This window comes from Salvia hispanica, chromosome 3 (genome assembly GCF_023119035.1).
Source record: "Salvia hispanica cultivar TCC Black 2014 chromosome 3, UniMelb_Shisp_WGS_1.0, whole genome shotgun sequence".
Lineage (NCBI taxonomy): Eukaryota > Viridiplantae > Streptophyta > Magnoliopsida > Lamiales > Lamiaceae > Salvia > Salvia hispanica.
In genome coordinates, this window is record NC_062967.1 from 43721281 (window position 1) to 43737867 (window position 16587).

Sequence of the window (16587 nt, forward strand, 5' to 3'; positions counted from 1 at the left end):
AACCAAAGAATAACAATTTCAGTCCTTTTTATATTTCTTAACACAACCAAACAAGAGAATGGAATGCAATTCTCATTCTATTCAAACTAAAGAGGGAAAGTGGACATCTTGAATAGGAGGAAGCGAGTACTATGTAAATCAACGAAATGAACGAAAAAGAATCTGGTGGAGACGTGGAGTAGTTAGATTAGTATTCCCCATGTCCCATAAAATAAGGACACTTTCCTTTTTCGTCCGTCCCATAAAAATATCTCATTTCCAGTTATGGAAAGTTCTCCCTAACTCATTACCATATACATTAATTTATTTAGAACTCGCACCACTAGAACCCACCAATTTACTTTAACTATCTCTTTCCTCATATCTCTTACTTTACTAATATGCATTAATTCTCGTGTCATCCCAAATGTACTTATTTTTTTTTGGGAAGGATGGAGTATGAAGTTCTGCAAATAAAGCTTCGTCGTTCAATTTATGCTTGGTAGTAGTGCAAAATTATATTAACGTAGTTGGACATATGTGAGAGATGAAACTGGTAAGTCATCGACTGATCAGAATCGAAACACGCCTAGTCATCGATGAAACACGCCTAGTCATCGACTGGGGATGAATCAGGATAGACCAGCGAGTCGCTGAGTTGCAACCAGCAACTCATGGCGGACGAGTTCAATTCAGTTTTGGATTTCTACCTATTTAAGGGTTTCAAACACGCCTCCAATCACACGCATTCACGCCCTAAGCATCATAACTCCCTCAGAGCAAGAGGAAGACGTCCAAAATACTCTAATCAACGATTTGGAAGACTTACATCCATCCAGCTCTTCTCCGTGACATCCATTCTCCTGTGAACATGAGTACCTAAAAACCTTTGTAGATTTTGGTGAAAACTACAAATTTATATTTTGATTTATATAATTAAACTTTTTTTACCTAGTTCTTGCTATTGTTTTGATTGTTCTTGTGCTCTTACTATTCTTTTGCCTGATCAACATGAAAACTATGTCAGTTTAGCTAAATCAATCAAGACATAGTTAGCTTTACTTGGTTAAATACAGCTCCTTGTCATGGCTTTTCCCTCTTCTTGGGCTCCAATATATCCATGGTTCACATCTAAAGCGAATCCACTAATGCACGGTACCCACGGTCGTATCAACTGGGCTTTCAAATAAATACTATATAAGCCCAACTCTGATTTATTTTGTAACTCGGCCCTAAAAAAATTCGAAATGTTGAGAATATGTGAGATTGGGCATGTTTCTTGTATATTCGATGAAGATCATATGCCACTGAAATTCCGGACCCATCTATCTCTATTGTCACTAATATTAGTGAGAAACTATATTTCCAACAAACAAAACCTCTGCATTCTTTCTTCCATTCTCTATTTTCACTAATATTACCTTCTAATATTGGTGGAAAACTACATTTCCATCAAACCATTCCATTCTCTCCGTAACCATGCCTCGCTCCAAACTCCTCGAAATCAACCTCATCTCCGCTCAAGACCTCCCCCCTCTCGCCGCCACGCTCCGCACATTCGCGGTCGCCTACGTCTCCCCGGACCACAAGCTCACCACCAAAACCGACCACCGCGGCCACACCAACCCCTCCTGGAACTACAAGATGCTCTTCCACGTCCCCAAAAACTTCCTCAGCCAACCCTCCGCGGCCCTCACCGTCGAAATCTACAACCTCGCCTGGCTCCGCGACCCCCCCATCGGCATCGCCCGCCTCCACTTCCCCACCCTCTCCCCTCCCCTCACCCAAAACAGCGGCTGCCGCAGCCTCTCCCTCCAGATCTCCCAGCCCTCGGGCAACCTCAAGGGAACGCTGAGCCTCGGCATCCAGCTCATCGATATGGACGAACACATCAGCCTCTCGTCCCTCCGAATTACCAACGAAAATTCCGTTGCTAACGAAAAGGCCAATATTAGCGAAGGAATATCACTATCCGTCGCTAATACGGATGAGAGGCCGAGGAGTCCGATATTGGAGAACTGGATGGAGGGGATACCGGAAAATGAGGAGGAGGGGAAGGAAATGGCGATTGAACAACGGTGGAAGAGGAAAAGTGGGCTGTTTAAGTGCTTCTCTAATAAATTCAGATTGAAGAAGAAGGTGGGAAATGTGGATACACTTCATCACAGATCGCAATCAGAAGGGGGTCTGGGAAGGTTTTATGGCTGAATCTTCTACTTCTGGGATTGCTTTCCTTTTAGCCTTCAAAATTATTTTTTTTTTGTTATACGTTTGAATAGATGTTCTATATATATAGTTTTGAAATCAACTTGTGGTTAAATAGTGGAATTAAGTCAACTGGTCTGATTTCTTTGAATTAAATTCATTGCCATATTAATTGCCATTTGTAATTAAAAAAATGAAATAAAATTTTCCTGTAATATAAACTATAAAGCATGATGTTTAAGTATATATTTTGACACAAACTAAAATTTAGTAATCACCATTTATAAAGTTAACCCTCATTCTTTTACATTATACAATAGTAAATTCGATTCCCGCACCTAGCTCGTTTTTTGCTATTTGTAAAACTTCCTCTTTATTGTTTTATTGGTAATACTTCCTTCGTTTTACAGTAGTGGAGTCATTTTGCCATTTTGATACGTTCCATAAGAGTGAAGTCATTTTCCTTTTTAATAAAAGTAACATATCTCTTCTCACTAACTTCTATTCTCTATTACTTTATTCTCTTTCATCTCTCTATATTTTTTTATTACCTACTTTATTCTTCTTTTACTTAATTCATATTTTCCTTAAATCGCGTTCCAAAAGGAAACGTTTCTACTACTATAGAATGGAGGGAGTATTATTTTTTTCTTTGGGTTTACCGTAGGTATAGAAATAATTATATATGTATTCATTAATTAAAACTAGATACTGATTTGATCTCAAGTGATTGATATCAAAACCTAAGTCAGAACAGAAGCTCATGGATCGATTTGAGAGCAAAGGAGGAAGGACAAGGGTAAAAAGGAAATAAAATATAGTAGTAGAACAAAGGACTTTCTATATCCACGATTAATAGAACTCTTTTGACTTGGGATTTCAAGAAATATAGTTGAAAAGGGATTTAAAAAGTTAACGGAACGTGGATCCTACCTTTATATATATTAGTTTTATAATAAAATGTGAGGATGATGAGTAAATAAAATGTGAAGTCCATTACTAAAAGTAGTCAAATGTACGACTGTCAATGAATTATGGACTAACTAAAAAAAGGGAATTGATATCAATTAATCATATACGGTGAGATTGATTACATACAATACGGCCACTTGAGGATTCGGGTATATATTACTGTTGATTGAAAAAAATATGATAAGTATGAAAGTCAGAAGGGCATTCAAAATTGAACAGTAGTATTCGAATTTAGAACTTGGCAACGCACAAAGGATTAATAAAAAGATCTAAAATAATAGTACTCCATAAATGAAGGTTGAATATAGCACAAACACAAACTGTGGTTCCTCTACAAAAAAATGTGGTTTGAAAACAGTAAAGATGTGGTTTGAAAACAATAAAGATGAGAGAATTCAGCCGGTTATAGAAAAACGAGACAAATTAATTTTCCAGTTAACCATGGTGAAAATAATGTAAAACCTGTAACAGCCTAACTTCATTAGATCATCACCAACACCTTGGATCGGGCTGGACGTCCTCCCAGCGCAGCACACGGGCGCATTCGCCGCATATGGCATGGCCACCTGCCTTAATCTGTTGACTCCTCAAGGTCAGCAGGTGCGCGAGGTTTGTGCATTGTCGGTGTCCGTATTTGTATTGGTGGCGTCGTCTGGCTCGTTCTAGTGCATAGTCACATTTAGGAGCCGGTGCTGGGGGAGGATCAACTGCAGGTTCTGCAACAGGCTGCTGCTGCTGCTGCTGATGCTGTGCGGGTTCTTGGACAGAATTTCTCTGCTGCTCAGTGGGTATGTTCTCTTCTGGAGAGACTCTTCGAATTTCCTCCCACTCGAGCGTCTTCTGATACACCTCCCAAGCCAAATCCTGCTCTTCTTTCGAAAGCTTCTCGTCTTCGTTTTCTTGCAGCAGGGTCTCGTGCTCATGGTAATTAGTGATCCAGCTGAAACAAGACAATGATTAGGCTTGGCTGTCATTATGAAACCGGATCGATAGCAGATAGCATATGAGACACACAACAACGAGCATTTTGATCCCAACTACAATTTCTTGTAAATTGAATCATATATGACACTGACATACTTGTGGTAGCAAATTCCATAAAAAGCCGAAATCTAGTTACCTGGGATGATGATCGCTTATCAAGCTCTCAATTATTTTGTCCGAAGATGAACCTCCGTGGGGAAGTGGCAGCTTCTGCTTTGGTAAGTTTCCTACACGAATAGTTGTATTTGGCTCAGTAGTAACTCCAATATCTTGTCCCAGCTCAGGTGTTATGTCATCATCACCAAAGTCGAACAAATGTAATATCTCTTCTTTGGACATTGTTCTGTGCACCTGCTGTCGGTCAACGACCCTTGCTGCAAGTCCTTCCTTAGTCACCTGTGAAATTATCTTATAAAGATTGTGCTCACCCTAGCAACTTACTATTTCAAATTTTAAATTTCGATTACCTGGCGCTTATAAATCTTCTCTTCCATTGTTGCGTGTGCAAGCAACCGGTATGCGAAAACAGGCTTTTTCTGCCCATACCTACAAACCACAAGCATCTGATTTAAACCATATATGAATCTAATTACGTTGTATCTTAAGAGAAAAATGTGGCGTACACACCTCCAAGCCCTATATATAGCTTGAAGATCATATGTCGGGTTCCAAGATCCATCAACTATAATTACTCGGTTGGCCGAATGAAGATTAATCCCCAGTGACCCAGCTCTAGTCGATATCAAAGTGCATTTCACTCTTCTGTTTGACGGGTCGTTGAACCTCTCAACCAATTTCTGCCTCTCCGAGCTTTCTGTTCTTCCATCCAATCTGTCAAAGATGCAGAAGAAACATTAGTGAACCGCTCTTTTTTCACGAAATCTGGTGATACTATTATTAGACGACAGATTCAGTCGGAATTTCCAGTGAAGTAATCAAGATATTAACAACATTTTTGAAATGCTTGAAAACATATTTACCTGTACCAGTCCTTCCCCTTTTTCCAACATTTTCCGTTCTTCCTTGGACGAGGCATTTTCGAAAGATAAAACTCGATTAGGTCCAAAGTTAATATACTCTGGCTAAACACCAGTGCCTTATCACCGATACTTGAACACATTGTGAGGATATCAAGTAGCAAGACCATTTTGCCGCCTTGATCGGGCTCCTTATAGCTATTTTCCTTCAAAAGATCCCTCCACCAGTCCTGTTAGAAAAGTAAAGAAACAGTTAAGGTCCAAAACAGCACTATATATTATTAGGTGACTCTGCAACATTAACTTTACGAAAGGAAATCACCACACCTCACGAAGGAATCCATTATAATTCTTTTTCTGAGGATTCCCCAGCTTCTCTGCAAGACACACAGGAAGAGGCAACAGAATAACCTATTAGAGCTTAGTTTTGGAATATCGAGACAAAGAAGATAGAGTACAACAGTTTCAGCTGGCCAATCAGGGCAACTTAGATGAAACTTACCAATATGGCTTAGGAAAAAAAAGACTGAAGTTAAATTTAAATTATAAATTTCTCTCTATGCTAAGGAGATGAATGAATGACTCAACTAACAATTGAAAGTTAAATTGTTAGTTGTTACAACCAAAAAAAAAAAGAAAAAGAAAACTAGGATATATCTAGAGTACCTCCAGGGAGTATATTGTAGTCGATGTTCTCATCACTAGAGCAGTCATCTGCAAGATTCTCCACATCTTCACATTTAGCAGAATCTTTGTTTTCTTTCCTCAGTTGCAATATTCCAGGATGGTTCCATATCTGCAGATAATGATGTACAACTTTGAACTTATAATCTACATATTTAATAAAACGAAATAGTTTGCACAGAGAAATATTATTGACGGCTGTTGCCACTCTTCAGAATATAGAGTAGTTCCGATGAATTCAAAAGAAGTGGAGAAATATATCGTGTGAAAATTAGTAACTCCGAGAACAGATATTCACTCACTCACTCACACACACACATACACACACACACACACACACACACACACACAGAAGGGTCAACCAAACAAGAAACTGGTAGCTCTTGTTAAATTTTAAATAGAGTGGTGTGACATAAATTCTAGTTTATCAGTAATATCAACCTTGCTAGCTGTGAGGAACCATGAAATTCTAAACAGATATAGATCTGAAGTATGTATGTTGTATGCTGTATTGTTCGGCATCAGTTCAGAAAATTGAAGGGGATATTAAAAAATAAATCATTCGTTTAAAGACCTCGAATTTAAAACATTCTGCAGCATTCAGAGAAGCACACATGCATTCACAAGATAATTTAATGATACATGTAATATAGTGAACAAAAGGAAAACTGGAAATTCACATACCTGAGCTAAGGCCTGGTACCCTGCAAAAAAGGATCTCTTAATTATCTTTTCACCCGAGATCTTGTCCTTTGTGAAACCATGAACATCAAGAAACCTCTTATACATTTTTCTCTGGAGTGGAGATAATTTCACAGAGATGACGAACACAGTTTTAGGAGGCAAATCTTTTTTAACCACATTCATGTCCATTCTCTGAACAAATCCTTTTAACTGTTCATATAAAATATGAGACCTTTGATTCATTATCTTTACATCTTCTGCAGTAGAATTGGTGTGTTGACCATTTTCAATTGGGTTCTGGAATCTGCAAAGCACAATCATGTAGCATGTAAATAACAGGTAAAGAGAGGGCATCATGAGAAAAGTTTTTTACCTATTCCTGAACTCATGGCTGCTGCCAAGAAATCCTTCTCTAACAAAATCAACCATCTGTTTCACATAAAGTTCAAGATGAACACATAGTGGATGAAGAAACTATGAAAACCCAGAAAAAATGTTCTGATTTGAAACCCATACACAATAGTACTCCATGAGATTATTCTGAAGAGGCGATCCAGTTAACGCTATCCTCCTCTGGCACCTCACTTGTTTCAATGCCTGGGTTGTATCAGCCCTAGTGTTCTTGATAATGTGTGCCTCGTCGCAGACAAGAATGTCAGGTCCCTCCTGACAAATATGTTGTCTTTATAAGAATGGACTACATTTTTTGATCAATAAAAAGGTAAGGAAATTCTAGGATACTGGATGATGCAGAGAATGCACTAAGAGCAGATTCTAAAAAAGTTATCAAAATGAAATAACACTATAGTATATTAAGCAGAGTTGATCTCATGAGCATTCAAAGACTATGGAAAAAGGATGGGAAAACTCATTTTTTATGAGGATTGCAAGTTGGCAAATTCTCATTATGGAGCGAGCAAGGGGTGGGAATGATCCCACAAAACATCTTTAAAGAAAAAATATCTGAACATCATAGTAGCATCTAAATTTTAAATCATCCCCGAATTCTTTTATTTGTACTATCACGGATGCATGAAATGAAAAGAAAGAGGAAATCATAACTGAACAAGCTCTAGCAAACCCTGGAACTATCCAAAAGAATAAAGCATACTCCACATATTGCAGAATGTAGGATCAATTTCATTGAAAAAGAAAGATAAGTAGAAGAATACAAATTCACTTCTTAATACTTTCGTCTTGCATATTGAACATATTGATGATCACCTGAAGTGCATTAGTAATCTCTCTAGCCATATCTCTGTCCTTAGCATACTTTCCAAGAGACATATTCCGGAAAGCAGTATAACCAATCAAGAAGACACCGCCTTTAATTCTCCATTTAGCAAACAACTCGACCCTTCTTTCCCTGAACAAAATCAAATAAATTGAGTAATACTCCCTCCATCCCTAAACAATAGACACTAACCCACAACATATTACCCCCAATATATCAACATATTTCTACCACATGGCCCACCAATTTCTCCTCTTACAATATATTTATTGATCATTACTATCACTACCCTTAGGTGGGATTTTCTCCACTTACAATACACACAAGCACTTCTATGAAAACCCGAGCTGTATGTCTATTGGTAAGGGTCAGAGAGGGTATAAAAACAAATTGGGAGTATTATATCTGGTAAAACTTGAATTTTATCCATCTTAAGTTCTAGGGATATAATATCCCAGAAGCACAAGCATAAAGTTTGAGAAATGAAGAAAGACAGCTGGATAAAATAAACTCAAGAATTTTATTGGAATAGACCAGCAGAGGTTAAACAAATTTAAAACAACAGAAAAAGAGTGTATAAGAATGTTGCAAATCCAGGGACCTTATTACATCAAGTTCCAGTTCAGATCCTAGATCTGGACTTCGTAACTTCTAACAATCATGCATTCAGTAGAAAGAATGACATACCTTGGAACATCTTCAACCATGAAGATCCGTAGAGGTTTTAGCTCAGATGGTCTCCATTTCATAAACTCATGCCGCCAATTGTGTAAAACACTCACTGGTGTAACTATGAGTGCAGTTCTCAGGCCTAGGTCTACACTTCTCATAGCAGTATACAGAAATGCTATGACCTGCGTGCAGAAAAAAATTTAACATCGTGACAATATCTATCCATATTAACATAATCTAGTCAGGTAACTCTAAAAAGGAATAGACCTAATTCTATAAACCATATAATTAACTATCATCCTAATTTTTGTTTGGTAGGTGATTGCATAAAAAGTCACCGGCAGAAATGACGAGAGATGCTCTTCTATCCAGTTTAAAACCACTACCTGAATTGTTTTACCTAACCCCATGGTATGCGCCAGAATGCAGCCAAGGCCTTTATCACCAGACCTCACTTTTGTCACAGACTGAACAATATTTTCCCACATAAACCGGATTCCTGCAACCTGAAGCTCACAACAAATTAGATTTATGAGTTATGAGTGAACTGTTAAATTAAGTAAGAAAACAAGAAAATTGAAAAATAGGTCAGGAAATGGAAATCTGGAACAATGTTGGATTATGAGAAATTAATCATGGTTCAAATTGCCTACAGCTTATCTGAAATGTTTACATACTCGTCATTAGTAGTTAACAATCAAAATAAAAGATTGTCCCAATCTTAAACACACAGATACCTTTATGCACAGTGCATGGGACTTTTCTGTAGTGTCATGACATGTAAAATAAATAACATAAAGAAAACAGTATGATAGTAGGCAAGGCCAAACCTGGTGGATCTTTAATTTCGTTGAGATGCTAGGAGGAATTCTAACTGCCTCTTCGCCTTCCTCTCTGACCACATTTACTACGTAGCCAGAAGATATGTCGCCCAGTATTTCTAAACCAGTGCCATCAAATGAGCTCCTGTTATTGACTGAAGAGACTGGAGATTTGGTAGAAAACCGCGCCTCCAATGATTTAAGCCGCTCTTGACGCTCCTGTAAAAGTATATTTATCGGGTCCATGTTGATATCTAATGCACTAAAATAAGATTCAGGATGAACGCTAACCTTCTCAATTGCAATTTTCTTCTTAGTTTCTTCGCCCAATTCAGCATCATCAATGATCCTCCTAATTATCTTCTTACGTCTTCTTTTAGTGCTGGACCAAAAGAAAGGACAATAAAATTGAAATAATGGCAGCGCTCAAATTGATTATAAGAAAAGAACGGTGTTTTTGTGTGTGTGTGCAGAGATTTCATGTCTCACATAAATTTATAAACACGATCACAGAATATGGGTCCAGCGTACCTAGTATTTATGCTTCTGCCAGCATCTGAATCGTCTGAATCTGAATCAGATTCTGAACTAGAAATAACTTGGCTATCTAATTTGGTGGCTTCCTCCATATTCAATGGTTTACATTCAGCATCTGGACCCTCACCATCACTATCCAAAGTAATTGTACAGAATTTCTTACTATCTGGTTGTTCATCACATTCTCTTGAACGTTTGATGCCCTTCAACTCAACCACATCCACAGAAGAAGAGGCATCAAGATTATTCTTTGCCCTCTCTCCATGAACAATGCCAAACAACCTGTTCACACTATCATTTATTTCTTGATCTCCAACATCTTTTTCAGCAGTTACATCCTCCTTACCCATCGAACCATCTAATTGATGCTCCCTCATTCCATCAGATGGAGAAAGTTCTCCTTGAGCAAAATCCTGATCCAAATAGAACATAAAAACATGGCAACAACATTTTAGTTGGCTAGCAGCAAGAAAGGAAAGGTGGGTACTATGCCTAAAATAGATCAAACATGAATTTCATCAAGCATATGACTATACGGAAGCAAGACATAATAATAGTCATTCATGCTAAACATGTCAAACAAAATGGTTGTACACACATTTTTAATCTGGAATAAGTGACAATTAAGAAAGCTAAAATAAAGGGCAAAAACAATCAATCAAGCTTGCCTATCATATCAGTTAGCTCAATTGAATTTTATTATGAGATTCAGAAGATAGCCTTACATGAATCATATGCACTTCCATTTTGTTTTCTAGGTGCAAAGCAGTAAAAATTAGCGGTTATACTTTTTGTTTAACACCCAATCGGTCGGAAAAATTCTCAATACGGGAACCTATATTCTAATTTCAACCCATTTGAGAATATTTCCCCAATTGGTCTCCAGAGAACGCCCAAAAACAGAGAGCAGGATGTCAATAATGACTGAGAGAATGAGAAAATGGCCGAAAGTAAATAAAGAGAAAAATTATAACATCGCCTCAGTTTTACCCCCGCCATCCCATAAAAGATGTCTCACTTTCGTTTTTAGTTTGTCCCACTAAAGATGTCATATTTCCATTTTTCGAAAAAGTTCTCTCTCACATTAAATTAAAATTTATATTTTCTCTCTCCACTTAACATACAAAAGAAACCTCCTAAAATCCCGAGCCATCCCACAAGTGTGACATCTTCTATGGACGGAGGGATTGCAAATCGCTGTATTTACCAGTCGATTTGAAATGTCAACTACGTTTTAGTATTACATGATTTAAAATCCAACCACATTAATTTGACCCACCTGTTATTAAAATTGAATGCCGGGATTTACGGGTTATACATAAATACAGTCTGCGGCCAGTTGGTTTAAAATATCTAGCCATGGAGATTTCAACGTCCAATTCACTAATTTGAAGAGGAAAACAAAAAATTTCTATAAATTCTAGAGTTCAAAATTTTGATACTACAATTTTCTGGTTTCGAGAGTAACCTTAATTCCAATTGCAGTTTTACTGCAATTCTTAAAATTAAAATCTAGTGAACCAACAATATTTCCTAGGAGACTGGCCCAAATTATAATGATGATCTAAACATCAAGCATGTAGACAAAAATTCCAATTGAACTACTAATAAACCAAAACCTTTGTGCTATGATTGGACCTAGAAAGTTTATGAGAAAATCACACATAGCGGTAACAGGTAAAGCATGTCCTACTGAGTCTCTCACCTTCCAAATTATGGTAACAAAGTCCCAGCTGTTCATAAACATCTAATATTTATTTTTCCACTCCATGTGAATTACTCAATATCTTTAAGATTAGGAAAAACGTTATTTAAAAAGTATCTTTCGATTTGGAAGTTTAACTCTTTCGAATGGAACTTTTATGTTAGTCTATTAGATTACATACTAATTTACTCAAGACGGAGCAAGTATTTTTCCCTTCCAAATTCCAATATTTTCCTATTGGAGCTTCCCTCATTCCTTTTATTGAACATAATCATGTGAATAGGGCGTTAATGAGTTCTAATATGCAATGCCAGGCAGCTCCGCTTCAAAGCAACCAAAACTCATATGTTTGCTAGGTATAGTAGGATCTAATTTAGGGTTGATTACATCAGCTAAATTGGTAAGATTTGTCAGTAAATGTGCAAGAACTGCATGTCCTCCATGAGCTTCGGAAAAAAGAAAGGTGGCAAACATGGTAGAAGGTACTGAACAAGAGTTCCTTATCAATTAATCTTTCCAGTTCACGAGAGTGACTGAAAGATGGAAAGCAGATTTTTTAGATGTATGAATTCTTATCTCTCTGAATCTCAGATATACTAACTAGGAAATAGGACCTTTTTTACCAGTATAAAGCCAGAGAAACCACCAAAACAAGCCCAAAAAGTGTCAATAAACACTAGTTATGCTCCTGTGACCTTGACTTTCTAAGCCAGAGCTATCTGGGATATAGCATCAAAATCTATTATTACTCTTGAAGACGTTATCAGTCACATAAATATGATAGATATAAATGAGTGTATTATGTTATTCAATGACTTCCCTCGTGAAGTCTTAAATATTCTGATGTTTCTTTTATTACGACAAAGAACTGTAACATCATGTTGCATATACAAACAGCTCAAACCTCAATAATCCACAGAATCACAATGCATGTTGCAAACGCATGAAATCCTTGTCCAGCTAGGCTATATTTGTCCAAGCTTATTCAGTTAATTGTAGATTATGCTGTCAATATAATTTTGAGCATATTGAATTCAAAATTTGAGCATCTTTTCACCAAAATCATAACTACTATGAAAAATAGTAGAATAAATTGTAAATAAATACACTAAACCAAGTAAACCTCTTTGCTTTGCTTCCTACGCCTCCTTCGTTTCAAATGAACATGAAGCTTGCGATCGGCATTTGCATCGTCTTCCTCTTTAACCTGTCACCAAACAAAATCAAATATAGCAAAAGCAATTCAATCAGCTATTAGACACAGGTGAAGGGGTTAAATTATCACATAGGTACCTAGAACTATAACAGCAGCAAAGATCCATGAGTGTACAGGTGATCTTTTATCAATGAATTCTGTTAATAAATCAAATGGTCTAAATAAGATAATTAAATAATTATTAATCATCTCACTACATAAAATTTAACAAGACTAGTTCATCTTGACATCTCTACGTAATTAACTCGTCTATATAAGAATATTGTATCAAGATAACTATTTGAACATGCAAACAGAAAGTGCACTTGGAGACTCACAGGCAGCGCAATTAAACTTTCCCAGGTAAGAATAAAAGAACTTAATGACTTCTACTATTATAGTACATATCAATTCAAATGAACTTTAAAAACAAAACTAACCTTTCTAAAGTTTTTCTTTTGTTCTTCAGTAAGATTCAAATCTCCTTCATTTGCTAAAGCATCAGCAATAAATGGATCAGACAATGTACCATCAACATCATCAATCTCTTCCACCTGAAAATGTGGTACAAGTAAGAGACTTCTGTAAAATAGACATACTGTAAGAAATAACACGAGTTCCAAGTGCCCATCTTCCAATATAAACCACTAGAAAAATTGATTCCACTAGAAAAATTATGCTCAACAGAATTTTTAAAATCACATTATGGTCTGTAAAACCTTCCAAAAGCTCAAACAAAGGCTTTGTATTTTTTTAAACATACAGCTCCGCCCGCAGCAGACATTTAAACTACTCCTTCCATAAACCTACAACTGTCTACAATTATTAGAAGCTGCTTAACATGTGGCATAAAACGATAACTGTGCATCTACTTCTATGGCAGTGAATCAATGATCAACTAATATATTAGGTTGTACTTCTCTCATCCAATCATAATGAATTGGAAAACTCAACAATAAATTTAATTTAGTAAACACATGGAGGTAAATACATGACTTGGCATCTTTTATCAACATCCCGTTGTCAGCTACGTGACTATTAAAACTCAAAAATATCTCACCTCATCAACACCTGGAAATTTCAGACCCAGTTCTGCAGCCTGTTGTGGGGTGCTTGCCAGATAAACCGAAGCCCAGTGCTCGCTACCAAAACTTACATTTTCGAAAGATGACTTGTCAGAGCACATTCTACTGAAAGAATCCCAATCTACAGTTGTAGTATCATTTGCAGTTTCACTGCTTTCACTTTTCTCAACTTTCTTTCCAAGGAAACCACTGGCACCCTCCTCCAAGACTTTGCCATGCCGTCTGCCCTAAATGAAAATTTTCAACTTCAGAAATATAACTTATCACATGATTGTATGAATTCCTTGAAATGGTCTGAGTACGAACCTTCTAACAGGCCTGTGGACCTGGAGAAACTCTTCAGCCTTTGTAACTGATTCAAGAGCATCACTGGACAAATTAGTTCCAGCCCAGTGAGTCCTATTTTTCCATGCTATGGTGCAGCAACCATTCGGAGCTTGTCTTTCGATCCACTTATAGAGACTGGAGAGATCAATACCAGCACCATCAAGTTGCTCCTGCTCAGTTACATGATAAGATGAGTGGAGAAGTGACATTTACTGCTAAAACAGAAAATAAATGCTCCCTCCGTCCGCCATTAGGAGTCTCATTTCTTGGTGGTACGGGTTATAAGAAATGTTAAGAAAAGTAGGTGGAAAAAAGTTAGAATATGGGTCTCACTTGTATATATTAGTTTTAAATGAAATTTGAGTGGAATGAGTTAGTGGAAAGTAAGACTTTACGTTTTCCTTTTTAGTTTGTCCCAACTAAGATGACACATTTCCTTTTTTGGAAATTTTCTCTCTCCAATTAATGCACTCAACCACTTTTTCTCACTCTTATTAAAATATCCATCTTTCTTTATCTCTCTACTTTAATATACTTTCACCCACCTTTTCTCTCTCCAATTAAACACTTTAACAAATAACTCCTAAAATCCTGTGCCGGCTAAGCAATGTGTCATCTTAGCCGGGACGGAGGGAGTACCATTTATAGTAAAAACGAACCGGGACTCCTATTCGCGGACAGACTACAATTGAAAAACAAGACTTCTTTCGCGGACGGAGGGAGTAGTTTTTATGTTTCATATTCACCCAATGACAGAAAAAAAAATACAACTAGGTTATAACAAGTTTCTTGAATATTTTTTATTTTGGAGCAAAAGGTCGGGGAGAATCAAAATAATTTATTTCCTTTAATGTTACAAAACCACTTGAACAACTAATCTTAAGCATAACAAATATTGCAAAAAAAAATATTTCCATGCATAAAGAGAAAAATTTAAAATAGCTACCAATAAATGAGCACTTTCCGTCTCAAGCTCGTCAAGCTCCACTTCCCATTGTTCCCTGAAGGCTGCCATTTCTCCGGAAACAGCCTTGTCCAACTATCCACCACCAAAATTGATTCAAAATGAAGGAACATTGACAGAAAGATTTTTTTTAAAACTGACATAAAAAGCTAGTATACCTCATCACCAAAGAGAGATTGAGCCAATTCTTTCCTAACATCAGCCTCGACATTGATTAAGGATTCCTCTTCCAGTGCCTCCTGGGCTTCCGCAGCCTGAGAAGAAGATTAAGTCAGTATTAAAATAAAGAGCACCTGTTGCTTTCTTCAAACTAAGAGGATCAAAACATTTTACCTTACTCTCAACTTCTATAAGCTCAGCAATTAGCTCCTCTACATCCTCCTCGGTCAAGGGTTCCTGATAAGATATAAAGTTGCAGCTTTAATAAGAGAAGAAGGAAGAAGAGAAGGGCAAGAAACCAAAGTATGCATGTCGAAAAGGATGCTATCATTTTTCTAGAGCATTAAAAAGAAGACTACATACAGATGCTTACAACAGTTCAAACTAATTAGGCAATCAAGGTACTCACAACACTTCGAACTTAATTCGCATACAATCCCAAGGGGATGACAAAGAGTATTTTCCCAATCAAGGTATCGAATAAGCAGATAACAGGATAATAAGTAGTGAAGACAAGTATGGCTATGATTATTTGGAACAATTAGCTAGCAGCTGCCATAAATTCTCAGTGTTCGGTTATTAGAATTGGCCAAAAATTACCTCTTTCATAAGGGGTGACCAAGTCTCATAAGGCAAGACTAATCCTACATGGCACTATCTCGAGACTAAGTACTAGGCCGCGTTCATCCAACTGAACGACACATAACGAGACTAAGTCCTGTCTGGTCCAACAAACAAAGCACAACCTCGATGCAGTTCTCTCTCATCCATACATGCAATTATACTCTATGCAGAAAACACAAGCCACGAAAGGACAGAAACAATTGAAAATAACTCAGCCATCAAAAACACCATTTAACAAAGGTACACCATTTCCAGATTGCATCCTTCCTTCTTCCTTAACCTAATTCTAGCAAAGGCGTTATAATTTCACGAACTTCATACAAATAAACATGTTGAACAAGATAGCAGGAGAGGCAGAGGCACCAAACAAACAAAAACAAGGTACAACCACCGAAGCAAAACGTACAACTCGGCCACACTTTTCCAGATGCAAGATAAAACTGAACAAAACGGGTCCAGGCATTACCTCAGAATGAGATTCTCCTTCCAGCTCTTCTTCACCTTCATCGTTATCATATTCAGCTGAATTGTCGGAGAATTCTTCCTCAGCGTCAATTGTTTCTTCATCCTTCTTCTCAATCTCTCCTCCATCAACCATCACTGTGTCTGCTTGGATCAAATTAAACTTGTTGCAGAAAATTTGCAGTGTCTTCTTTTTAAATTTTTATTTATTCATTGGGTTTTAGCAATGGGGATGGTGAATTTGGGCATTGGCAAAACTCATAACGACGTCGTATCGGCCGTAATTGGTGAATAGGGCCTAGCTGTAAAAAGATGCC

At 37.2% G+C, this 16587-nt stretch overlaps 1 protein-coding gene across 3 annotated transcripts; it reads right to left on the bottom strand.

Moving 5' to 3' along the window:
• Nucleotides 1-3412: 3412 nt before the first annotated feature.
• On the bottom strand, nt 3413-16469 carry LOC125213870 (protein CHROMATIN REMODELING 20). Of its 3 annotated transcripts, XM_048114638.1 has the most exons (25): nt 16275-16469; nt 15359-15421; nt 15184-15279; nt 15008-15100; nt 14041-14231; nt 13710-13956; nt 13090-13203; nt 12578-12661; nt 9744-10162; nt 9504-9594; nt 9222-9431; nt 8778-8897; nt 8407-8573; nt 7710-7851; nt 7002-7151; nt 6859-6914; nt 6486-6789; nt 5784-5913; nt 5445-5506; nt 5121-5347; nt 4768-4971; nt 4608-4686; nt 4492-4536; nt 4277-4367; nt 3956-4096 (listed from the first exon to the last, which is right to left on the bottom strand). In XM_048114638.1, the coding sequence occupies exons 1-24, from the start codon at nt 16404-16406 to the stop codon at nt 4308-4310; spliced, it is 3486 nt and encodes a 1161-aa protein (XP_047970595.1). In that variant the 5' UTR covers nt 16407-16469; the 3' UTR covers nt 3956-4096; nt 4277-4307. The 3 variants fall into 3 exon arrangements, with proteins under 3 accessions (XP_047970594.1, XP_047970593.1, XP_047970595.1); XM_048114637.1 differs by having other exon boundaries at nt 3413-4096; nt 4277-4536; nt 5445-5494; XM_048114636.1 differs by having other exon boundaries at nt 3413-4096; nt 4277-4536.
• Nucleotides 16470-16587: the final 118 nt, after the last annotated feature.